This window comes from Cyanistes caeruleus, chromosome 24, assembly GCF_971803275.1.
Source record: "Cyanistes caeruleus chromosome 24, bCyaCae1.hap1.1, whole genome shotgun sequence".
Taxonomy (NCBI): domain Eukaryota; kingdom Metazoa; phylum Chordata; class Aves; order Passeriformes; family Paridae; genus Cyanistes; species Cyanistes caeruleus.
The window spans coordinates 5,027,458-5,052,111 of record NC_141724.1 but is presented as its reverse complement, the minus strand read 5'-3'; the positions used below and the strand labels follow the sequence as shown (position 1 = coordinate 5,052,111).

At 56.0% G+C, this 24,654-nt stretch overlaps 1 protein-coding gene across 1 annotated transcript in view; it reads right to left on the bottom strand.

Annotated features, from left to right (window-relative positions):
• Positions 1-24,654, bottom strand: part of CACNA1S (calcium voltage-gated channel subunit alpha1 S) — a 44,735-nt gene that overhangs the window by 8,142 nt on the left and 11,939 nt on the right. The window contains exons 5-34 of the mRNA XM_086861601.1: positions 24,020-24,172; positions 23,561-23,766; positions 22,533-22,636; positions 20,808-20,956; positions 19,800-19,881; positions 18,950-19,110; positions 17,575-17,800; positions 16,822-17,029; positions 16,412-16,532; positions 15,881-15,995; positions 15,661-15,754; positions 14,850-14,919; positions 14,522-14,654; positions 14,121-14,250; positions 12,861-12,920; positions 12,176-12,282; positions 11,675-11,762; positions 11,357-11,464; positions 10,503-10,555; positions 10,096-10,242; positions 9,640-9,841; positions 8,178-8,336; positions 7,792-7,902; positions 7,230-7,313; positions 5,499-5,555; positions 3,673-3,801; positions 2,163-2,228; positions 1,561-1,652; positions 920-1,079; positions 353-480 (exon numbers count right to left, since the gene is read on the bottom strand). Of these exons, the coding sequence (XP_086717727.1) occupies positions 353-480; positions 920-1,079; positions 1,561-1,652; positions 2,163-2,228; positions 3,673-3,801; positions 5,499-5,555; positions 7,230-7,313; positions 7,792-7,902; positions 8,178-8,336; positions 9,640-9,841; positions 10,096-10,242; positions 10,503-10,555; positions 11,357-11,464; positions 11,675-11,762; positions 12,176-12,282; positions 12,861-12,920; positions 14,121-14,250; positions 14,522-14,654; positions 14,850-14,919; positions 15,661-15,754; positions 15,881-15,995; positions 16,412-16,532; positions 16,822-17,029; positions 17,575-17,800; positions 18,950-19,110; positions 19,800-19,881; positions 20,808-20,956; positions 22,533-22,636; positions 23,561-23,766; positions 24,020-24,172 (3,703 nt within the window). The remainder of the gene's footprint in view (positions 1-352; positions 481-919; positions 1,080-1,560; positions 1,653-2,162; positions 2,229-3,672; positions 3,802-5,498; positions 5,556-7,229; positions 7,314-7,791; positions 7,903-8,177; positions 8,337-9,639; positions 9,842-10,095; positions 10,243-10,502; positions 10,556-11,356; positions 11,465-11,674; positions 11,763-12,175; positions 12,283-12,860; positions 12,921-14,120; positions 14,251-14,521; positions 14,655-14,849; positions 14,920-15,660; positions 15,755-15,880; positions 15,996-16,411; positions 16,533-16,821; positions 17,030-17,574; positions 17,801-18,949; positions 19,111-19,799; positions 19,882-20,807; positions 20,957-22,532; positions 22,637-23,560; positions 23,767-24,019; positions 24,173-24,654) is intronic.

Below are 24,654 nucleotides of genomic sequence, written 5' to 3'. Positions count from 1 at the left end.
GGGTGGTGCTCTGGGGGCTGATCCCTGGGAGCTGCCCCGTGCTTCTGTGCTGGACAAATCCCTCCTCTTGCCTCTGCTCCTCCTGGGGAAAGCAGCTGCTCCCTGTGGCACTGGGGAGCAGGTAAAGGAGTGCAGTGGCATGGGAAGAGTCGGCAGCCTCACCACAGCTGGATGAAGAAGGAACTGAAATACCCTGATGGTTTTTACCAGACCTGGATCAACTCTGGAGAGTCCACATCCACCTCTGAGGTGCTGGAACCTGACTCGTAGGCAGTGCCACAGCTGCCCCTGCCACGCATGCCCCCCACTCCATGGCACAGCCTCCCCATGCCTCCCACCCACCCACACTCACTTGGCCTCGGGGTCGTACTCAGCCCAGATCCGCTTGAACTCATCCAGGTGATGGGGTCCGAGGATGGACCAGTCCCGTGTCAGGTAGTCAAAGTTGTCCATGATGACGGCCACAAAGAGGTTAATGATCTGAGGGCAGAGGAATGGATGGGAAGGAGCCAATCAGGGGAGAGGCACCGGCACTACAAAAACATGGGCAGATGTGTTCTGGAGCAGAAGGGGCTTGGGATCTCCTGGAATCAGAGTGAGGGTTCTCCCATGCAGAGAGGAACCTCCTGCTCAAGCAGGTCATGTGAAAGGACGAGCACATCAGCATCTTGTCCCTCTCCACCCTTGCCAAGGCCAACAAAACACACCTGGAAGGCAGCACACAGAAGCTGTGTGAAGAGCCTACAAGGGGATCCTGGTTCCCCCAGGAGTGCGGTGTCAGTTTACAGCAAGGCTGGCTAGCTGGGCTGGGGGTGATGGCCCCAGGAGGAGGTGCTGTGGGCTCACCCCACAACTCACACCACCATGGCTACCCAGGGAGGACAGGGGTGCCAAAGGGGCCCTGTGGGAGCCAGCATACCAGGAAGGCACAGAGCATGTAGAAGCTGATGAAATAGAAGTAGGCGAAGCCGGTGCCACAGGTGTACTCCTCGCCCTCAGCATAGTCGGACTCAGGGTCACAGCGCCGGCCGTAGCTGCAGTCCAGCAGGATCTCCTGCCAGGCTTCACCGGTGGCACACCTGTGAGAGGGGACACCTGCTGCTCCCTGCCTGCTCTGGGCAGGAGCTGGCCATGCAGGGAGGGCTGAGGCCAGCCCAGCACACAGGGGAATGGGAAGCTGCTGGGAAAGGAGCAGTCAGGATTCTGGGCTTGCTGCTATAGGGCCACTGAAAGCTTTAACAAAGAGTCAAGGAAAGCCTTGGGCTGAGCTCCTGCTTCCCATGAGTTTCCTCACAATTCACAAATTAAAATCCAGTTTGGGAAGGAAATATTCAGAATAGCAACCCTAAAATTCCCCTCCCTCTGGGAGCCCAGCCACACCAAGTAAACCCACAGCCTCTCCTGAAACACTCCCACTGCTGCAGACCTTTCTGTGGGACAAAAAAGAAATCAGCCAGTGAAATGTTGTGAGGGGTCCTCCCTCACTCCCAGCTGGGCATTCCCACAGGCTCAGAGCCCGGCTCCCTGCTGGTGCTGCTTTCACAACAGGACAAGACTGACCTGAAGAGCAGCAGCACAGCCTGTGGAAAGGTCTGGAAGTTGTTGTTTCGGTTGATCTGGGTCCCATCCACCATGGCGATCTTCCCAAACATCTGTAAATCACAGTGGGAGGTCTCCAGTGTGCCATCCTTTCTTTGGCACCAACCACCCTCCGGAGCACCACTTCCTCTTGTTTATTTGGCTCTGGGCATCCCCAAAACAGATCGAGGTTGAGGTGTGGGTGCTCTGGGCCTTAGAAGCTACTCGGTCACTCCTGCCAGTACTGAAAACACCTCTGAGTACAACAGCACTGCATCTGGGCCAAGGAGACGAGGCCTCCTGAGCCAGCACGAGCACTGGTACCTGTGTGTCCAGGCTGTGCCACTGATCCCAAAGTGCTCCTTGCCATGTGCTCAGCTGCCCTGGCTGCAGCCCAGGGATGGGAGGCTGCTGGGGTGGCAAACATCCTTGCAGACCAGAGCAAACACGTCCCATCATGTGCAAAGTCCCAGAGAGGGCCTAACAGAGGAACCAGTCCCTCCCTGTCCCACCTCCCCAGGTGCCATCAGGCTCAGGGCATCTGATGAAGACCAATTCCCACCCCCTGCCCCTGTGCCCCTCACCTGCATCCCAATCACAGCATAGATGAAGAAGAGCATCACAATCAGCAGGGCCACGTATGGCAGAGCCTGTGACAAAAGGACCATGTGTGAGACACAGCCCAGGGACGGGGTGTCGGCTCTGGAGGTGCTGCAGGAGGCGGATCTGGTCCCTGTGTGAGGAGGGGACAGCTCCCCTGCTCCTTCCACCCCGCTTCTGCGGGGCCCTTCTCTGTGGATCTCACACGCGTGAGGCTCAGCCCCACGGCAGCACAGCTCTGTGGCTGGCACAGAGGCTCAGCACAGCGCAGGGCTGAGGCACTGCCCGGAGCTGAGGCACTGCCCGGGGCTGAGGCACTGCCCGGAGCTGAGACACTGCCTGAGACACTGCCCGGGGCCGAGGCACTGCCCGGAGCTAAGGCACTGCCCGGGGCTGAGGCACTGCCCGGGGCTGAGGCACTGCCCGGGGCTGAGGCACTGCCCAGGGCTGAGGCACTGCCCGGGGCTGAGGCACTGCCCGGGGCTGAGGCACTGCCCGGGGCTGAGGCACTGCCCGGGGCTGAGGCACTGCCCGGGGCTGAGGCACTGCCCAGAGCTGAGGCACTGCCCAGGGCTGAGGCACTGCCCAGAGCTGAGGCACTGCCCAGAGCTGAGGCACTGCCTGAGACACTGCCCGGGCCTGAGGCACTGCCCAGAGCTGAGGCACTGCCCAGGGCTGAGGCACTGCCCAGGGCTGAGGCACTGCCCAGGGCTGAGGCACTGCCCAGGGCTGAGGCACTGCCCAGGGCTGAGGCAATGCCCAGGGCTGAGGCACTGCCCAGAGCTGAGGCACTGCCTGAGACACTGCCCGGGCCTGAGGCACTGCCCAGAGCTGAGGCACTGCCTGAGACACTGCCCGGGCCTGAGGCACTGCCCGGGGCTGAGGCACTGCCTGGCACTGAGGCACTGCCCGGGCCTGAGGCACTGTCCAGAGGCACTGACCGGGCCTGAGGCACTGACCGAGGCTGAGGCAATGCCCAGGGCTGAGGCAATGCCCAGAGCTGAGACACTGCCCAGAGCTGAGGCAATGCCCGGGGCTGAGGCAATGCCCAGGGCTGAGGCACTGACTGAGGCTGAGGCACTGCCCAGGGCTGAGGCACTGCCCGGGGCTGAAGCACTGCCCAGAGGCTGAGGCACTGACCAGGGCAGGGCTGTGAGCTGATGCTGCAGCATGTCCTGAGGCATCCCCCGGTACAGATCCCAGCCAGCCAGGACCAGGACAAACAGCCCAGACAGACACTGGCAGCACCCAGCCCAGCTCTGACACCCAGTGCTGTCAGCCAGGGGGGCCCACACACCTTCCCACCCAACAATGGGGCAATGCTCAACACACCACAGCCCCCGGCCCAGGCTGACATCAGCAGCCTGGCAGCACTGGAGCTTTCTCCTCTGCCTGGTGAGGACATGCTGCTCATGCTGCCAGCCTGAGGATCAGCCACTGCTGCCAGCCCTGGGCATGTCTGTGTTTGGGAGGGGAGCACTGCTCCTGACAGACCTGAAAGGACTTGATGAAGGTCCACAGGAGGGTCCTGACACCTTCACCCCGGCTCAGCAGCTTCACCAGTCGCATCACCCGGAACAGCCGGAAGAAAGTGATGGAGACGCGGGAGTTGTCATCAGAGTCCTGCAGGCAGAGCACAACAGCTGCAGGACAGAGAGTGCTGAAGCCTCCAGGCTTTCAGGGCAGGGGGACCCAGGTCCTGGGATGAGGAAGGGTGACAAAATCCCACCCCCAGGCTCCAGTCATGTCTGCACACAGGATCAGGCTGCAAAGATGTGCTGACGCTTTTCACCCTGGCACTCCTCCCCCAGCCTTCCCAGGAATCTCATCTCCCCAGGACCCCGTGCTCACACTTTTGACACTGGGATAATGCAGGAAGGAAGGCATGCTGCCACATGGACTGGGAGAGCTGTGAGGGTCATGGGGACACCACAGACAGGCTCAGTCCCACCAGGGTCTTGCCCTGCATGTCCTGTGTTTGTAGGGTGAGGTGTAGGGTGGGCACCAGGCACGGGAAGGGTTAATGCCAGCTGTTTAAGCAGAGAAGAGCTGTTTGGAGAATGTTACAGAAGGACTTTAACCAAAGGAGGGACTGAAGAGAGGTCCAGAGATGCAGTGTCACGGTCATGCAGTGATGCCTACTCTCTGTGGGTGTCCCCCTTGAAGGGGGGTTTTAGGATCTGTCACTGAGTTCAGGGCAGAGTGGGCAGGCAGAAGGTGAGGCAAGAGGCACGGCTCCTGGCCTGAAAGGACTGGGCTTTGTCTGGGAGCACCTAACAGTGGTGGTTGGAGATGCTGGGGGCTTGGTCAGCTGTGCCCTTGGCACAGCCTCAGCTGCAGTCTCTGCCACCAGGAGCCAGGATCAGACCCTCCTGGCACTGCCTCCATGAGCTCCATCACTGCTTGGGATGCTTTTCCCACTGCCCCCTTATCCTACCAGAGCTTTACTGCTGCCACTGGATCCCTCCCACTCCCATCCCCCAGGCCACTCACTCCCAGCTGGTTCAAGGCAACAAAATCCAGCTGTCAATACCCTCCCAGCAGCTCTGCTTTCCTCAGGGCTGCTCTTCTGAGTTCCCAGGGCTGCACTGAAAAACTCCATCTCCCCCTCCCACCTCTTTCTTTTGCCTTTCACTCTCCTGGTGCCTCGTGCCCATGCAGTGAGGGCAGTGGTCAGGAACATCCCAGTAGCCCCAGTGCCCCCCATCCCTGCAGTGTCCTGTGGAGAGCAGCTTGCACTCTGCACTTCCCTGGAAGCCTGGAAGAGGCTCTAGCACATGGTACCCTGCACTCAGCTCCCTCCACATTTTCAGAGCAACCCAGGACACCCCATTGCCACTGCACCCCCCTGGCGCAGGGCTTGGCCCCCTCAGCCCCCCAGGACATTGGGCTGCACCCAGAGGACACAGCCAGCTCTGGGGGGAGGAACAGGGCAGGGATCGCCCCTCTCTCCATCCTCTGGCTGTCAGAGGCTGCATCCCTTTAGGCCTTATGCAGCCAGGGTGATGGGCAGGAGGAGCTTTCCAGCTTTCCTGCCCTACAGCTGGAAAGGTGCTCCGATACTGGAAAGGTGCTCCGATACAGCAGCTCCAGGGGATGGGATGGTGAAGGGCAGGGCTGGGCTTTCAGATGGGCCCAGGGTGGGAAGGGGTGAGTGTGTGTGCTGCATCACCCCAAATCCCTGCAAGCGAGGGCAGAGTTTCACCCCAGAGGGAGCAGCGGGGTCGGGAGAGGCTCGGTGCCATGCAGGGCAGGTGCAGGTGCTGGCCACAGGCTCGGGGGAGCGGCATGCACGGGGGGCACACACAGATGGTATTTACAGCGCCGTCACAGCCTCCACCCAGGCAGTACAATCCACCACTGGGGGCAAGAATGGTCTGTCGAGAGAACAAGAGAGTTAGAGAAGGGAGGCAGGGAGGACAGGGAGGGAGGGAGGGAGGGGTGGGGAAGATAACGCAGACACAGGAGGAGTAAGATGGAAATTGGGGAGAAGAGGAGGGGCACAGGGAAGGGCAGGCAGAGCCCCACCGTCCCTTAGGCTCAGGGACAAGGGGATGTGATTGTTGATAGGCAGAGGTGGCATCTGGGTGAGCAAGGAACCACAGGGACCAAGAGGGACTGACCCTCCTCTGTGCCACAGTACCTGGGTCAGTCCCTGCCAGCCCAGTCAGGCCACCAGGCTCCTCCTGGTGCCTGTGATGTGTCCTGGGCATCCCCACAGACCCTCAGCAAGGACAGTAGAATTTTGGTATGTGTGCCAAGTGGTCTCTTGCTCCAGAGGGACTAAAAACCACTGCCCAGTCCAGGGCCTTGAGCACCCCTTGAACTTCAGTTCTGGGAAACCAAGTCACAGGTGCACAAAGCCGGTGGGCAAGGATGAGGAGGAGCTGATGACAGATGAAAGCTGTTGGCACTGGCATGAAATCTGGGAGCTCGTGAAGGCTGAGAAGCCCAGACGCCAGAGGATGGCTGTACTGATGGGCAGGACTGTGCAGAGAGGGACACAGGGCTCTCACAGGAGAGGAAGGTGGGTGGTTTTGCTCTTCCCAAATCTGTGAGGCCTGGAATGCCCTACAGACAAGAAGATGACTGCTCTCAAGGGTCTCTGAAAACCCCACCTTCCTGCACAGAGAGCATCTGAAGGTGAGCCAGCAGTGCAGGGGTGGCAGAGGCAGCAGCAGTGCCAGACCCAGCCCTGCAGTGCACCAGAGCTGGCAACCCTTTGAGGAGACACTGCCAAGTCACTGGAGAGGGTTAATCTATCATCTCCCCATTCCACAGCTGCCTCTGGAGCCACCAGCAGGGCTGCTGAAGGAAGCACACACCTCCCACAGCAGGGGGATGATGTATTCAGGGCCAGACACAGGTGTGGATGTCCCAGTGCCAGGGAAGGCAGGGGCATCTTCCCAGCACTGCTTTGAAAATGCTCCCAGCAGAGCACTCAGCAAACAGGCACTGCCTGAGGCACCAGCCCCGGAGCTTACACAGTGCAGAGCTCCTGCAGGGATGTCTGGAGCTCACACTGGCACACATACACCACCGGTGTGTGGATGTGTAGAAGGACACACACAAAGCAAATGTCTTGAAATCTGATGTGTCTGACCTGGGCCAGCAGAGAGCTGTGGGGACAGGAGCTGTGGGAACCCTTTCACTCCCACCTGCACTGATCTGAGGCTGGGTGTGTGGATGCCTGCCCAGGCATGCACAGGGGCAGTGGGGCAGGGGCTGGCACACAGCCTGCTGCCCATGGGCTACTCCAGAGTGACCGATTTCCACAGGACTCCAGTGCCCACAGATTCAGGGGACCAGAGAGGAGGGGGCAGTGTAATGAGCTGGGCAGTTGGGGATGTTTAAATCGTGCTTTAATGCTCAAGGGGCCACAGCTGTGCCCTCCATGAGCTCGTGCCATGTGCTGATTGTCCCTCAGAACCAAGCAGAGCAGGGAGAGAGGACAGGCCACCATCCCCCTGCAGAGCTGGACACCATCCCAGCACTCCTGCCTGGCCCCAGGAGGTGGGGACAGCTCCTAGCCCAGGCCCCCGGACACTTACATCAATCTCACTGAGGATGACATCGATGATGCTGCCAATCACTATCAGGAAGTCAAAGACATTCCAGGGGTCTCCAAAGTAGCCCTGTCAGGGAGGAACCAAAGAAAAGTGAATATGCAAGGGTGTAAGTCAAGGAGACAGAGGCTGGAGCCCAGAGGAAGGAGTACCAGAAGGTTCTTCAGTGACTCTGACCCTCAGAAGAAGGGATGGTGGTCAGAGCTTGCACCCCCTGCTCAGATATTTGGCCCTGTCTTGCCATGGAGTGAAATGAGGAGGGTGGATCAGGATGTCTGGAGCTGACCCCACTGTGGACATGACACTGAAGATGGGAATAAAGGCCAACTGGACTGGGTGGGATTTGGCTAGCAAGGGTAGCCCTGACAAGCAGTAGTCCCTCCAGAAACTCCAAGGTCCTGCACATGGGGGTCCCTAAGGGTCTTGCAAGGAAAAGTTCTGTGGAGCTGCAGGGCTAGGGGTGCTTGTACTCAAGAGATGCCCAGTGCAGGATAAATGGACCCCCTGGCTTGGCCTGCTTTCCGTGCTGATCATGCTCTTCTCTCACCTTGGCTTTAAAGGCCATGAGCTTGAGGACCATTTCCAGGGTGAAGAGGATGGTGAAGGCCACGTTGAGGATGTCTGAGATGTGGTTCATTTCTGCAGACTGGTTGTAATGCTGAGGATAAGGCAGAAGGAGCCGTTAGCTGAGGGCAGATCCAGCCTCCCTTGTGAGCTCAGAGATGTGTGCTGGATGCAGAGCCCCCTCCCACAGGGAGGAGATTTCCCCCCTGCTGCAGCCCCTTCTCGGGGCTCCCCACATCCCACCAGTCCAGTTTTTCCCCATCATCCCACAAGCAAGTGCCCCCTACCCAGAGGCTCTCTTGGGGATCGCAGGGCTGAGCCGGGCTGTGCACTCCCACAGGCCCCCCTCCACCAGCCCTGTGCCCTTACCTGCATGCCCAGGCAGATGGTGTTGAGCAGGATCAGGAAGAACATGAGGTACTCGAAGTAGGAGGAGGTGACCACATACCAGATCTGGTACTGGTAGGGGTTCTTGGGGATGTAGCGGCGCAGCGGGCGAGCCTTCAGCGCGTACTGCACGCACTGGCGCTGGGGGAGGGAGGGAGGGAGGGAGGTGTGATCCCACTGCAGGGTGCACACCCAGCACCACCAGCAACGCTGCACATCCCCACAGAGCCAGGCTGGAGCGCCCTTCTCTCCCAGCCCAGCCCCACGGGTTCAGTGCTCATGAAACCACTGTGCTTCCTGCAAAAACAGCCCAGAGCATCCCCTGGGACAGGCTTCCAGAGCCATCTTCTGCCTCCAAAGATGGCCATGCTGCCCTTGGCCTGACCTCTCCAGCTCAGAGCCTGCCTGCTTGTGCCAGCATTTCCCCAGGCTGTCTCAGGACCAGCTTAGAGCACCCTGGAGACACCACATGAACCACTGAGATGGCTGCACCGGCCTGTCCCTCCCCAGCAGCCCAGGGCCATCTCTGCTAGGTTTCTGTGCTCTTCACATCACCCTGGCACCCCCAGCTCTGTGCTGTCTGTGCTGCCTCAGAGCATGGCAGCACTCTGGGGCCAGCAGCTGCCCCTGCCCATGTCCATCTCCATTTCCTCCCCAGTGCATCCCACATCCTCTGCCAATGCCTCTGCTGCTTCCAGCCTTGCTGTCCCCAACCAGAATGACAGCCTGACAGCATCTCAGAAGATCTGGCAGCACAAAGTACCTCTGGAGATGGTCTAGTCACAGTTTCCTGCCCAAAGCAGGGCTAACTGGAGCATGCTGCCCAGGACAGTTGGCTTTTGAGTATCTCCAAAGATGAAGGCTTCACAGCCTCTCTGGGCAACCTGTTCCAGTGCTTGGCCACCATCACCATTAAAAAAGGGCTTTTTTAATGTTTAAATGGAATTTCTTGTTTTCCTCAGTTGGTGTTCATTGCATTTTTTCCTGTCACAGGGCACAGCAAAGAGCCTGGCTCAGTCTGCTCTATGCCTTCCCATCAGTGTTTATACCCATAGGTCAGATTCCTACAAGTCTCCTCAGCACCAGATTCAACTCCCAGACTCTCCTTAGATGCTCCAGACCCTCCATCACCTTGCTGATCCTTTACTGGACTCACTCCAGTACACCCATGTTGCTTTTGTACTGGGGAGCCCAGAACTGGGCACAACCCCCTGCTCCAGCTCACGCTGGGCACCCTACCTGTCCAGGGAGGCCCACTCCCTGTTTCTGGTCCCCTCTGTCCTTCTTCAGGCTTCTTTTGTACTAGACATGGGTCCAGCCAGCCCTGACCCAGCAGCAAACAGACCTGGGGCAGGTTCAACTCATCTCACTCAGCAGTGCCACCACAAAGAAGGGCTGATCCAAATCAGGCAGCCCCAGCAGTGCCAGATTCTTGTCCCATTACCTGATTCTTGTCCAGCTCACAGTTCTTGTACTCATTCTCCCCTTGCTCCTGGAAGGTGACGATGACAAAGCCCACAAAGATGTTCATCATGAAGAAGGCAATGAGGATGATGTAGATGATGAAGAACATTGCAATCTCCACCCGGTAGTTGTAGATAGGGCCTGCATCCTCAGCATTGGTGTCAATGGCCATGTACAGCAGCCTACAGGAGGGAAATCGAGGCAACAGAAATCCTAAATGGGGGGGAAAGACCATGTCTCCTCTTGAAGGTTACAGAGAACTTTCAGGACATCCAACAATGGTGGGGCAGGGCTGCTTGGGTAACCTTGCCAGCTCCACAGCCACTGCCAGGGTCACTGGTCCTGCTTTTCCACCTGCATAGCTCCTCTTTCTTTACCCTGGCCAAAGCCCATGGCAGTGCCCTGCTCCCAGCACAGACCTCTCAGAGGGACTCACTCTGGCCAGCCCTCGAAGGTGGAGACAGTGAAGAGCGACATCATGGCTGAGAAGACGTTGTTGAAGTGGAAGTCGCTGTGCAGCCAGACACGCTCCTGGACCTCAATCTGCGTGGGGTCCGCGTCCACATAGTTGATGAACTGACCCCTGCAGCAGAGGGGACACAGAGCTCAGGGCCCCCTCAGCCCAGGCTGCAGCACTGGCCTGGGCCTCCTTGGTCCCTGGGAGGGGAGGACAGCCCTGTGCTTGTTCCTGATTGACCCCAGGGAGAGGGAGAACAGGACGACACCTCAGATCCACTTTCTGGACGCAACATTCCCACACAGGAACACAAGCATTGCCCACCACATCCCCCCCAGCTCCCATCCCTGGCCACTGCCCACCTGGGAGCTGCAGAGAGCTCTTACCTGCACTCCTTCTCCGTCAGCTTGGATGGGTCTGTGCACCTGTAGAACTTGCCCTGCATTCAACAGAGACCAGAAGTGTCCATGGTATTGTTTTCACTTTAGAAGCCCTAAAGTTCTGACATTTTCCCAGCCCTCAGTCACTCCCCCCCATCACCACCTCCATGCAGACTCTGGCTCTGGCCATCATCACTGGCCTCCCCACTGTGCCTGCCAACACAGCCCAGCTCACAAGGCGTTTCCAGAGCCATGGCACACCTGGGGTCAATCCCAGGCTGAAATCAGGAAACACTGCCTGGTGATGGGAGCAAACCTTCCACGGCCCTGAGCTGAGGCCTACCTAGCTCACCCTAGCTGGCAGCCAACTATTTGGAAAATAGGGAAGAAAGCAGTAACCAGAGAATAAACTAAAAGCTAAGGTATGCTGACAGGTCTGCTCAGTCTGCTGGGTGTCCTGAAAGCTCCTCCCACATCAGCTCAGAATTTAAGCTCAGTTATTAGAACAAAACTGAGCTCAGCCAGGGCCAGCTCTGCCTTAGAGCAGGAGCGGTGCTGTGAGAAAGGAAACCCTTCACAAAGCACAGAGGAAATCGGTCAGAAGCGCTGCTGCATTAGAGAGAGGAAACTGAGGCATGAAGGGAGATGATTCAGCTCCTTTAGAGGTGTTCTCTGGACCTGACAGCACCCTGGGTGCTTCCTGCCCTCCTCTCACTGCAGGCTCTTCTGTGGGTCCCCTCGCAGAGCACAGCCTGTGCTGACCCAGCACTGGCAGGCACCATCCCCAAGGTGATGCCCAGGTGACCCTGGCCAGGATGTGCTCGAGGAGGCCCCTCCTGCCCACCTGAGACACCGCTCACCTTGAAGAGCTGGACTCCAATGCAGGCAAACATGAACTGCAGCAATGTAGTGACCACCACGATGTTCCCAATAGTCTTGATGGCCACGAACACGCACTGGACCACGTGCTGCAGAGGTGAAGGACAGGGCAGATGTGACCACAGCTGGGGCAAGCCCCTGCTCTGCATCCCACCCCTCCCTCTCCAGGAAGAGAGCAGAGGGATTGGGCAGACCCACAGACAGGTAGTGGGAACTGGGGACAGGGCACCACGCCTGCCACACAACCTCCTGGTAGGACTGCCAGGGGAGGAGGTCCCCTCGTCCCAGCTCCCACTTACCTTCAGCCCCTTTGCCCTGTTAATGGCCCGCAGAGGCCTCAGCACCCTCAGCACCCGCAGGATCTTCACCACAGAGATGGTACTGGACCTGGGCAGGAGGGCACAGCTGAGGTGAGGCCGCTTCCCCGCCCAGGCTAGGCTGGCACAACCCCACCAAGCAGCCAAGGAGGGCAGGCTGGGGCCAGCTGTGAGGGACAAGGGGTGGCAGAGACATGCAGGTGTCACCGGCCATGACCCCACATAAGGCCAAGTGACACTGGCAGCTGGAGAAAGTGAATCCAAACTGAATTTCTACCCATAGATGTTTGACACTCGAGGAGTGTCCTTTGACCTCCTTGACCACTTTGTGGGCCTGCCTCCCATGTCCATATCCCCTAAATATGACATAACAGACACATGGGCAGCCTTTGGGCTGGCTGCTCCTTCTCCACCCACCATCCCCAGCTGCCCCAGCAGCCTGAACAGCCGAGTGCCCACCCTGTGGCACATGGAGGTGCTTACTCAAATCCCATGGAGATGAGGGAGACAGCCACCACCAGTAAGTCAAGGATATTGAAGGAGTTCCTGCAGAAGGAGCCTTTGTGCAGGAAAGCACCGTAGGTTGTCATCTGGGGAGCAGAAGGAGTTAGGAAAGAGACTGGGCAGGGCTCAGGGCATGGTTCCTCCACAGGGGAAAGGTGGACAAGGCACAAGGGACTTCTCCCAGCTCCATGGCCTGGGGACCCTGTCCTGCTCAGACCTCTGCAGCCAGGCAGGAAGCTGATTTCAGGTGGAAATCCTCGGTGCAGCACTGGCTGGACACAAAACTCTCCCGGTCAGTCAGCAAATTAAAGAAGAGAATAGTAAAGACTCTTGGAGTGGAACAACATGTGGCAGTGGCTTGGACTGCGACTTCTGCCCACAGATTTTCACTGCTTTCTCTTTCTTAATGGCACATCAGAATAAAAATGCTGGTGCCATGGTTGATGTGTCCCCATGTCACAGCACAGCTGACTTAGCTGCCTGACCTCACTGGAGAGGACACATGGCCTCTGGGACAGGTCACACAGCACCCAGACTGCGTGAATGGACTCTCCAGGAGGATCAGCTGGAAGTTTCTCCTCACTGAGATCCTCAGAAGCATTCATGGCCACAAAAGTCTAGACCTATCTGCTAGGCCATGCTCATGGTAGGACCATGGACTCACCTTCAGGACAATCTCAACTGTGAAGACAGAGGTGAAACCGATGTCAAAGTATCCAAGGATCTGGGGACAGAGACACCAGTACTGGATGAGACTTGGGTGACATGGGAAATGCTTCAGTGTGTTCAAACATCCTGAAGTTGTCCACTCTATGGACTGGGGAGGCCATCTAGCTCAACAGTCTCTAAACCCAACCCAATCAAACCAAACTAAACCAAACACAACCAAACCAAACCAAACACAACCAAACCAAACCAAACCAAACCAAACCAAACTAAACCAAACACAACCCAACCAAACCAAACCAAACCAAACACAACCAAACACAACCAAACACAACCAAACCAGACCAAACACAACCAAACCAGACCAAACACAACGAAACCAAACTAAACCAAACACAACCCAACCCAACCAAACCAAACTAAACCAAACACAACCCAACCCAACCAAACCAAACTAAACCAAACACAACCCAACCCAACCAAACCAAACTAAACCAAACACAACCCAACCCAACCAAATCAAACCAAACCAAACACAACCAAACACAACCCAACCCAACCAAACACAACCAAACTAAACCAAACCAAACACAACCCAACCCAACCAAACACAACCAAACCAAACCAAACCCAACCCAACCCAACCCAACCAAATCAAACCAAGCCAAGACGACTCCTGAACTTTCCCCAGCTTTACTGATTGTCTCCAGTGCATGTTCCAACCTGCAGCTGGGACAAAGCTCTCGCTTTCCAGGTGGCTTCCACTTGATTCACCTGAAAGCATGTGATCCCAAAAAACGCCAAGTGCCCTGGGAAGCTGTCTGATGTGTCATCATCACCAGATCCCCCAGTCCCTGGTACCTTGCAGAACAGGAGCTGTGTCTCCCATGGCTGCATGCCAGCAGCATTTGAGGGCACTGCACACGCCAGAGGTCCAGTTTGCTGCCTCACAGGATGTCTCTTTCCCCAATAACCCACCACAGTTTCAAACCAAAATAATCTTGCACACCCTGTCAGGTGGATCTTTTCACCCGGAAGTAAATGGAGATATGGAGTAATAAAACCTTGTCCCAGTGCTGCACCCTGAATGGAAAGCACATCCAGCTTCTCCTGCCAGACTGCACTGCCCTCCCAGAGGCAGGGTTGGAATCCCAGCCTAGGAAAAGCATCTGGCAAGTAAATCCCGGCTTACTGGGGAGCTGGGAATCTCCATGAGGTCTCCCCCACCCATCCCAAACCTCTCCATCTCTGTGGGCACCTGGTTGCGGAAGGACTCGGCACGGATGGGGTCCTCAGCTGCCAGGGCAATGCTGCTGAGCAGGATGAAGAGCAGGATGAAGTTGGTGAACCAGGTGGCATTAACAGTTCTGTGGCACAGGACCCGAAACCTGCCAGGGACAGAAATGCCATGGGATGCTGCAAGGGGCCAGAGGGGCATCAGACAGGGTCATGGCAGCCTGGCAGAGGGTTATGGCTAAACCCTGAGGACAGGAAGGCCCTAGGCATGGAAGGATGTCTGTACCAGTCCTTCCACACAGAAGGCTTTTCCCCATGGGCTGGTTCCCTTCAGAACTGGCTCTCATGCACAAACAGGACCCTGCTGTGAATAGCTGGGCCAAGCCTGAGCCCTACAGGGCAGGGGGAAGGGGCAGTGCCTACTTGTTGGTTGGGCTGAAGATGAAGAACGAGCTAGCTTCAGGCATGGGCACAGCCTTCTCCTTCAGCTGTAGCTCTGCAAGGGGACGTGGCCGAGGACTCAGGGGGATCTCAGGCTCATCTTCCTCATCATCACCTGTAGGGTGACCATGAGAAGGGAAAAGAAAAGAATCATCCAGAGAGGGAATATGACCTTATGGGCAATCTTCCAATTCCATCATCCTGATTTGGCATGCAAGCCAGAAGCACCTCAGTACCCCAAGGCTGAAAGTTCACTGCATCCTTTGCTCTCTCCTCAGCCTCCCTGCTGCCCTGCCAGGACAAGTCTTACCTGGGAAGTCTGCAGAAGGGTAGGGGTCTTTGATCTCATTGACATTGGATTCAAATTCGTCCACTTTCAACTGAAACAAGGGAGAGACAGACAGGAGGATGTGCAGCTGCATGTGCCAGTTGGTCAGACCCTCTCATCCTGGAAGCCATGTGGGACAAGCAGCATCTCTGCATTTGGCCCATACAGCACCAGGCACATGGAGTGCTGGCCCAGGCTGGAACCTGGTGAGGGGATTCTCCAATTGAAGCAAAGAGGGTGGGAAATAGGAGTGTGTGCTGGGCAAGAGCCTGGAGCTCTTGAAAATATGAAAATATGCCAGAGGGGGAAAAAGATAGGGAGCAGCTCCTGGGTGAGTTTCCAAGGGCACTCTGGAAAGTGGCTATGAAAGTAGCTGCTGGCCAGATGTTTCTCAGAGGCAGCTCAGCACAGTCAGCACAGCTGAACAGAGGGGTTTGCATACAGGGGGTGCTGGTGTGGACATAAGGCAGATCTGGGGTGCTGCTGACTGGCTTTGCTCCACTCCACACTGGTGTGCACCAGACCATCTCAGCCACTGAGGACTGGCTGTGGCCAAGGAAATGCACTGGAGAAAAAGGATCCCCAGCAATGCAGCTGTTTCACCGGGCAACAGGCAACAGCTCCTGCCTGGCCCCACAGAGCCCCCATCACCAGTGGATGCTACGGCGAGGAGTGACTCTGGTCAAGAGGCCGAACCCAGGCTGGCTCCAAGCCTTTGTCTATCCTGGCTGGTGGGAGGAGGAGCCAGGGCCCCCCCAGGAGCTCTCCAAGGCTCACCTCCACCAGAACTGACCTTGGCTGTTGTGGGAATCCCTTCTCCCTTTGCTTTCTGCTCCAGTTTCTTTGCCAGCATCTGCTTCTCCTCTTCAGACTTCTCTGGGTAACCTCTAAGCAGAGAGGAGGGCAGAGCAGGAACTGAAGTCTGGGCAGGGGCCATGGGAAAGGTGATTCCATCTCCTCACACCCAAACACCTCGTTTGGGAGCTGCCATGGGCAGGGATGGCAGCGCTCACCTGGACATCTTCCGCCGTTTGCGCTCCTCTGCTTTGGCCTTCTGGGCTAATGTCAGGCTCTCAGCCTCAGCCAGGTTATCGACTGCAATGGCCAGGAAAACATTGAGGAGGATATCTGGAAGAGCAGTGCTAAGGACATGGACTTGGTTACTGTCTGGAGGATGTGGCCAGAGCCATCCATGGTCTCCAGGGCACCCTTAGAAACCTCCCTGGAGCTTATCCCTTGTGATAACCCTGGCTGGTGATTCCTAAACAGCATCCATCCCTTGTGAGCACTGAGCTCTGAGCTGGCTGCCTTCTCTGGCTGAATCTCTGCCTGCCAGACCTGCTCCAGATGTGCTTTCCCCAGTCCCCAGCCTTCAGCTACCACCAATGCAAGCCCTGAAGCCACTGCCCTCCAGAACTGAAAAGCCAAATGCAAGCACTGAAACACTGAGGAAAGCCCCTGCTTCCCCCTCCCCAGTCCTCTGCAGTCCATGCTATGGGGCTGGGTGCAGGGGGCCTGGGCCTGGCTTTGCAGGCAGAGGATACAGTTCCCACAGACAAAGAGGATGATGAAGTAGATGCAGACCAGCATGCCAGGAAAGGACGGGCCCCCGTAGGCCATGATCCCATCATACATGATTGAATTCCAGTCCTCTCCAGTCAGGATCTGGGAGCAGAGCAGTAGTAAAGACTTAAGAGCATCCACAGCAGAACATGACAGAACAGACTGATCCTACCCTTGGCTCCAGCCCCATGGTCAAATCCTCCTTTCTGCTCAGCCACTGAACCACTGCTCGTGACTCCAGTTGCATTTCCCTGTTCCTGTCTCAAAGCCACATCACCCCCACAGACCCACATCCCCTTGAGACCTAACCCCTGCCTGAAGACCCACAGCCGAGGTGACGCCCCCAGCCCCCTCCCTCCAGCCCCCCACTGCCCTTCCCACAGCCCCAGACCTGGAAGACACTGATGAGGGCCTGGGGAAAGTTGTCAAATGTGCTGCGCCGCACTTTCATGTCCTCGAAATCAAACTTGCCCCCAAAGAGCTGCATGCCCAGCAGGGCAAAAACTATGATGAAGAGGAAGAGGAGGAGGAGCAGAGAGGCAATGGAACGGACTGAGTTGAGCAGAGAGGCCACCAGGTTGCTCAAAGATGTCCAGTACCTGGGAAAAGGAGAGACAGAGGCATGTGGGAGGTGAAAGAGTGGGGAAGGCTGTGGTCAGGACCAGGGAACCTAGCCAAACAGACTGAGGTGGTGTGCCAGCAGCCCAGAAAGGGGGAGTCTGGACCCAGGCTGGGCTCTGGAACTGCTCCAGGCAGGCTCCAGGAGGAAGAAATGAAGCTGCAGTCATGGTGTGACAAGCAAGATAACAATGCTCCCTGCACAGAGCACCAGCAAGCAGGATGGGGAAGAGGGGTGAACACACAGTGGGTTGGGGCCACAAGGAAGAGCTAGGAATCCTGGCCCACAGCAGTCCAAACATCCAGAACCCAGAGCTAGAGTGGGGCCTCAGCTCTGTCCCACTCTCCACTCCCAGCCAAACCATGTCCTGGACACAAACCCCCACCTTGGCTTGTTCCTCCACCCAGCAGCTCCCAGCTCTGCTCACGCTGTAGCCTCCCCTGGGACAGGGCCAGTGATGTCCCAGAGCTGTGAGCAATGCCCAGGCACCATGAGCTGCCAGCACCCACAAGCTCCCTGCCCTACCTGGTGATCTTGAAGATGCGGAGGAGCCGGATGCAGCGCAGCACGGAGATGCCCAGAGGGGACAAGGTGCCCAGCTCCACCAGGATGGTCTCCAGGATCCCTGAGCACACCACGAAGCAGTCGAAGCGGTTGAAGAGCGACATGAAGTACTGGCGCAGCCCCAGCGCGTACATCTTCAGCAGCATCTCGGCCACAAAGAGGGCGAGCAGCAGCCGGTTGGCATTGTCTGGGGTGGGAGATCCAGCCTGTCAGAGCAGGGACCTCAGCCCCAGCATGGCTGGCCAGCCAGGGAATGAGGGCAGTGCTGCTCACCCTCCTCTGGCCCACCAAGCTGTTTTTTGGGGGCCACACAGGGGAGGAAGATGAGAGGGTGACATGCAGCTGCATGCTTGTGTGTGTGAGCACACACCTGTACAGTGCTGAGTCCATGCAGGGTGGGCACACCTGTGCTCTGTGTGCCTCTGGGTGTGATCTGTGTGTGTGAGCACACACCTGTACAGTGCTGAGTCCATGCAGGGTGGGCACACCTGTGCTCTGTGTGTGCACACCTGTGCTCTGTGTGCCTCTGGGTGTGATCTGTGTGTGTGAGCACACACCTGTACAGTGCTGAGTCCATGCAGGGTGTGCACGTGGGGCTGAGCTGTGTGTGTGCACACCTGTGCTCCATGCACCTCTGGGTGTGATCTCTGGGTGTGTGTGTGCACACTTGTGCTCCATGCACCTCTGGGTGTGACCTGTGTGTGTGTGTGTGTGTGTGTGTGTGTGTGTTTGTGCACACCTGTGCTACATGCACCTTTGGGTGTGACCTGTGTGTGTGTGTGTGCACACCTGTGCTCTGTGTGTGCACATCTGTGCTCCATGCACCTCTGGGTACGTGTGTGTTTATGTGTGTGTGTGCCCAGACCTGTGCTCTGTGTGCCTCTGGGTGTGAGCTGTGTGTGTGTGTGTGTGTGTGTGTGTGTTTGTGCACACCTGTGCTCCATGCACCTCTGGGTGTGATCTCTGGGTGTGTGTGTGTGCACACCTGTGCTCCATGCGCCTCTGTGTGTGTGTGTGGGTGGAGGTGCAGTCAGTGTGGCTGCATGCACAAATGCGTGTGACTGCACAGCTTGAGTGTGTGCCAGGTGTGCAGAGGTGCCAGTGGACGCACTGTGCGTGTGTCCAGCACGCAGGATCGTGTCCCTAGGGGTGCAGAGGCTGTGCTGGTCAGTGTGAGCTGTGTGACAAGGACCATGCACACACACCGAGTGCAGGCTCTGTGTGTGCCTAGGAGCCTCTGTGCCGTGTCAGTGTGGCTGTGCACTCACAGCAGGAGCTCACACAGGGCTCTGGGGCAGCATGGTGTCCTGGACCCTCTCTTAGGCTGGTTGCTCACCTTGCACCTGTGTCAGCCATTCTGGCTGGAAGTGGTGCTCAGAGGCGATGGAGAGGGTGTTCAGTGCCACCATCAGGATGACAAGCCAGTAGAAGAACTTGGACTTCACCACATCCCTGCACTTCCTACGAAACATTCGGTTCCAACGCCTCCACTGACGGCTGGAGAGACGGCAAAGGATCAGCAGAGCTGGCCACGGGGCCAGACCCAGCTCCTTGGGCTGTGCCTGCAGGGCAAAGCCACCCCTGCTCCCTCCCTGAAAGGGGATGAGGACCATAACCTGCCCCTGGAACTCGGTGCATTCACTCAGGCCCTGCAGTGCATTCACCCTCCTGGCTTAATTTTGGCCTCCAGCACCTCTCATAGGGGAAAACATTGAGGAGGATATCTGGAAGAGCAGTGCTAAGGACATGGACTTGGTTACTGTCTGGAGGATGTGGCCAGAGCCATCCATGGTCTCCAGGGCACCCTTAGAAACCTCCCTGGAGCTTATCCCTTGTGATAACCCTGGCTGGTGATTCCTAACCAGCATCCATCCCTTGTGAGCACTGAGCTCTGAGCTGGCTCCTAGCTAGCTTCTAAATTACCTGCCTTGCTGCACAGGCTTGGGAGGATGCTTAGAGCCTGGTCCCACAGCAAAGACATTGTTCACCTTGAAGAGCTTTTTGCCAGTACCACAGCCAAATTCCCTGTTTGCTGCCCTAATGTTTGCATCTTCCCCCAAGCACCAGTCCCTGTCTCTCTGCCAGAAACTGGGGGCTGACCAGGAAAGCCTGGCCCAGTTGGGCCAGCAAGTGAGAGCCAGTGGAAACCCAGGAGTGAGCAGATGGTTCAGTCAGAGCATACTTACAAGAAGAGAATCCACTTGTTCATGCCCTCAATTTCATACAAGCTCTCAGTCTCTGACCCTCCTTCATCCGATGGCATCATACCTAGAGGGAATGACATTACAGGCTTTTCTAGGAGCCCTTGGGAAGAACATGTGGGGGGAAACCTCTTCCAGAAGTACACCAGGAAGAGCTTCCCCATCAGAAGAGAATAATCCCCACCAAACAGAGCCCTCCCAGGGAGTCAGCAACCAAGTTTGGGCAGAAGGCTTTGAGCATCACCTGCAAATCAAGCATGGGGCATGAGAAACTCCTGCCCTGCAGGAAGAGCAGCAGCCCAGAGAGGGACAGCAGCAGGTACCCCAGCATGGAGAACACTGGGGTCAGTTGGGATCTGAGCAGAAGCTGAACAGAGCAGAGGCCACAGCTCTGGAAGAGGCATTTTGTCCATCCCACTGTTTCCCAAGGCTCTTTGCACGCATGCATCACAGCTTGAGGCATCAAAAGTGCTTTCACCAGGCAGGGTGAAAACAAGCAAACACTGTGGCTCTGTGCTAGAGCTCCCCAGGCTTTGCTGAGCTTTTTGGTAGATGTCTGTATATCCACCTCCTCCTCTGAGCCACTTCTAATCCCTTGAAATTGTCAAGTGATGGCAAGAAATCCATGATTTGCTAGCGTGAGAGCTCATGGCTCTGCACTGTATCCCTGCACACCAAGGGCACACACTCCTCATGGCCATTTTAAGTGCCTCTTGCCAAAGGAGATTCAGGCCTTGCAAATATTAAACCTTGTGGTTGAAGCAGAGATTTAGCACTGGGGATAAATTATTGCTAGTTTGGATCAGATTCAACCAAATTATTCAGGAAATGTGAAAAAAGAGGAAGGAAATTGTCCTGCAGGAGCCAAAGCAGTTTGTTTCACAGGTTTTCAGGCAAAATGAGTCTTTGGGTGTTCTTCAAAGGTTCTCTCAGTGGTCAGCATTAGGAAGCCAACCCTCACACTACGGGTCTGTGAGCAAGCAGAGCTGGTACCTTCTCCCCTGGCCCGATCACTGTCCATGACCTCTGCATGGGTGATCCAGTCCATGTAGCCCTTCAGATCCTCCTCCAGCTGCTGCTTCTCCCGCAGCTTCTGGAACGTTCCCCGCGACTTGGCCTTCTCGCGCTCCTTGGTGAACTCTCTGGGACAAGGCAAGCGGCAGAGACTCAGGGGATGGTGTGGAGGTCAGGAACCACAGCTCTGTGCCAGGCCAGGCCCTGTAGGAAAGCCCTGCACTACCCTGCCACCAGCACTGCCACTACCCTACTCCAGTGACATTCCTCTTTCCTGGCCCACGATGCAAGGCCACGGGGGCCCGTCACTTGGTGGCAGGCAGGGCTCCTTCCCCACCACTGCTGCTCTTTGGGAGCTTCTCACTGCAGGCTGCTGCAGCTGGACAGCCCAACTGACACCTGGCCAGGGCAGTTCCCCAGTCCTGCTAAGCATCAGAGTGGGGTCTCACCCAGCTGGGGGGTGAAAACCTGCCCCAAGCTCTCCATATCTCATCACATGGCAGGAAAACAGGACACTTTTCATGGTAACACGGAAAGGACAGGTCTTGCCCACGCTTCCTGCTCTCTTTCAATTAATTTCTTTTTTCCTCTGGTGTCTGGCAGGACTGTAGACCTGCTGCCCAGCTGTGCTGGTGTTGCCATGTGTTAGTAATAGGTCTCAGACACTATAACAATAATTTTCCTGATCTCAAACATAATTTGGCTGCATTTGCAAAAATATTTCAGAACCTTTATTGTGCCAGCAACTTACTCCAGGATCAGATTACTATAGTCCAGCTTGTCCTGCAGTTACAGTCAACTCTACACAAGCATCAGGTTCCTGTGGTTTATCTTGTGCTTTTAAACTTGTTTCAGTTATTGTAACACACAGTTTGTTTTAATGATGCAGTGGCATGGTTCTTGTCATAAAAGAGGCCCAAGAAATCAAGTAATTGTGAACTAACAGAGGTGATGAGTGTGATCTACTTACACAAACAAGGACTGAAACATATAAAAAAGACCCTGACCCTACACAGACCTGAGGAGATAAGCCCCCCTCACTTCCCAGGACAACACATATTTCCCAGCAACAGAACTGGGATGTTAACATGGTAGGTTGAGTGTAACATCTCAGGTTTTAACTGTGCTACTGGGGGAATTAACACTAATTGAATTTGGCCTAGATTGTCATAACAGACTGATGACAGCTCATTGGTGTACTTGGACGAGACTGCTGAAGCAGTAATTAGACTAACAATCTTTCCCTTGGATCCCTCACACTCATCAAAGATGTTCTCCTTAGGCTGGCCATGAGAAAAGTGTATGTGCTCACAGCTGGAGGCACCAGTGAGGAGTGTCCAGACCCAGAGCTGTGGAGTGACCGCTCCCTGCTCAGCTCCAATTGCTGTGTGAGCTGGCACAACACACCACAGCCCACGTGCTCCAGGGCTGGGCTTGCTGACAGCTGCTTGTGCCACACGGAAAAGATTTCTGTGTTGAGAGTTGAGCTAAAACCTCTGAAAGCCATGGACACCAACACAAAAAGTAACTCACAGATCAGTGTTTCTAAGTGTGAAAAACAAAAAAAAAACAAAAAAAAAACAAAAAAAAAAAAGTGGGGGGTGAGGAATGAGAGGGGGAAAAGAACAGAATTTTTCCAGGCTTTTTTCTTGTATAGTGCAAGCTTTCTGCCTCTGCTGGCAGAAAGGATAGAGTGGTACTTACCCACTGAGCACACCCAGCACCAGGTTGAGCACAAAGAAGGAGCCAAGTAAGATAAGGCTGACAAAGTAGATCCAGGGCCATTCATTCCCCATGGCATCATTTACCTGGCAACAAGAGATGCAGGTGAAATATTCTGAAGGCACTGTCCTCCATCTGTTTCCCCTTAGAGCCTCTCAACAGGGATGGTGACACATAAACCTGGCCCCAAGCCCTGGCTGCCTAGAACTCTGTGTCTGGTTTACATCCAGACCCAAACATTTTGGGGGCAGATTGAAACATCAGCCCCAAGCCCAAGGCTCAGCACAACTGTCTCCCAAGGACTGCAAAGCATGGGCTTTGCTGGAGGAGCATCCATCAGTCATTGCTGTGCCTGGCCCATGCCCACTCACGAAGGTGGGAGCTGGAGCAATCTCCTGCCTACCTGCAGGGCAAGGATAGCTTGCAGAGACATGAGTGGTGTGCTATGGGATGTGCATCACAGTAAGAATGTTGGTGGGGGCAGGATGTCTTTCACCGGCAAAGACTGAGCCCTACCATGAGTCTCCTCTCAAGGAGAGAGCATCACCTGCACCAAGCTGGGCACAAAGTGCTGCAGCCTACCTGATGCCTTAGGATTTTAGTTTTTATATTTTTCATATATTTGTAATACTGAAATTCTTTAGTGTATAACTCTAAACTCCACACACAGTGCGAGCTGCTGCTTTCCCATTTTGGTCAGACACAACAATTCCTCTCAAGGCCTGAGAATCAAGGACACCTCACTGCCTCAGGCCCTGAGAGATGGAAACAAAAGTGAGTTTGGGGAGAGCAAACTGGGGGTAAATTCCTTCATCACCTGAAGATGGAACTGGAAGATTAACCCCCAATATGCAAGTGGACCAAACTTATAAAAGTGTGAAACCCATGACCCGTTGTCCATTTTTGGGTGTAGACATTGTCTGCCCCAATGCACCTGAAAGCCCTTCAATAAATAGAACCCCTTTTTATTCCCTTAATTGTATCTGGCCTCTGTTTTTTAGGCATCATACCCAGTAGAGAACTTCAGTCCAGCCCTCCATGGTGATGCACTGGTAGACAGTGAGCATGGCAAAGCCGAAGTTATCGAAGTGGGTGATGCCGTTGTTGGGTCCCGGCCAGCCGCTGCGGCACTCGGTGCCGTTGATGCTGCAGTGCCGCCCGTGGCCGGAGCTGGTGCACGGAGCTGGCTTCTCTGAGCCCACTGTGGCAATCACATCTGAGGGGCAAAGCCATGGTGTGAGCAGCAGCTCAGGCCAAACACAGCAGCCCACGCTTCCTCCCCCTCCAGACGGGTCCCTTTCAGCACCCCTCACACCCAGCTGGGCGCTGTTTCAAACATCCCTCAGTCCCGCCACACTCCCAGGCCTGATGCTGGCAAGACCACACTTTCTGCTAAACACAGAGTCCCTGTGGTCTCACAGCAGCCACCCAGAGACAACTCTGCTGCATCCCCCCCACCACAGCTCCACCTGTCCCAAGGTAGTAGCAGGTCTTGTGCATCCTGCCCTTGAAGAGCTCCTGCCCCACGATGGCGTAGATGATGATCATGAAGAGGACCAGCAGGGCTATATGCAGCAGGGGCACCATGGCTTTGATGATGGAGTTCAGGACGACCTGAAGGCCTGCACAAAAATGGAGAGGAGGTCAAACACTTCCTAACAAGCTTTGGGTGCACCTTGTATCCCTGCCAGCCCACCAGCAAGCAGCCTTTGAAATGCCCCTTGCCAAGGGAAGAGAGGCACAGGTGGTGTGGGACTGAAATCTCTGAAGCAGGAAATCCTTTCTTCTACCCACCATGAGGTGGAAGAGCACAACAGAGCCAGGCAGTGCTGAAGGCTGCTCTGTGCCCCTCCCTTTGTTCTGGTGCTCTCATCCTGGTTGTGTTCACATGAGTTATGGAAGAGGAAGATCCCTGCTCTGAAAACCAGAGCGAGATCCTGGCTCCCATCACACTGGGCACCCAAAGGTACTGCCACTGAGCCACAGGGGCAGCCAGGCTTGTGCCAACCTGCAGATCCCCAGGGCTGACAACCACCAGCTGGAGGAGCAAGCAAGAACCCGAGCCTCCTCTACACCTGCTTTGTGGCTGGGCTTGATCCAGCCA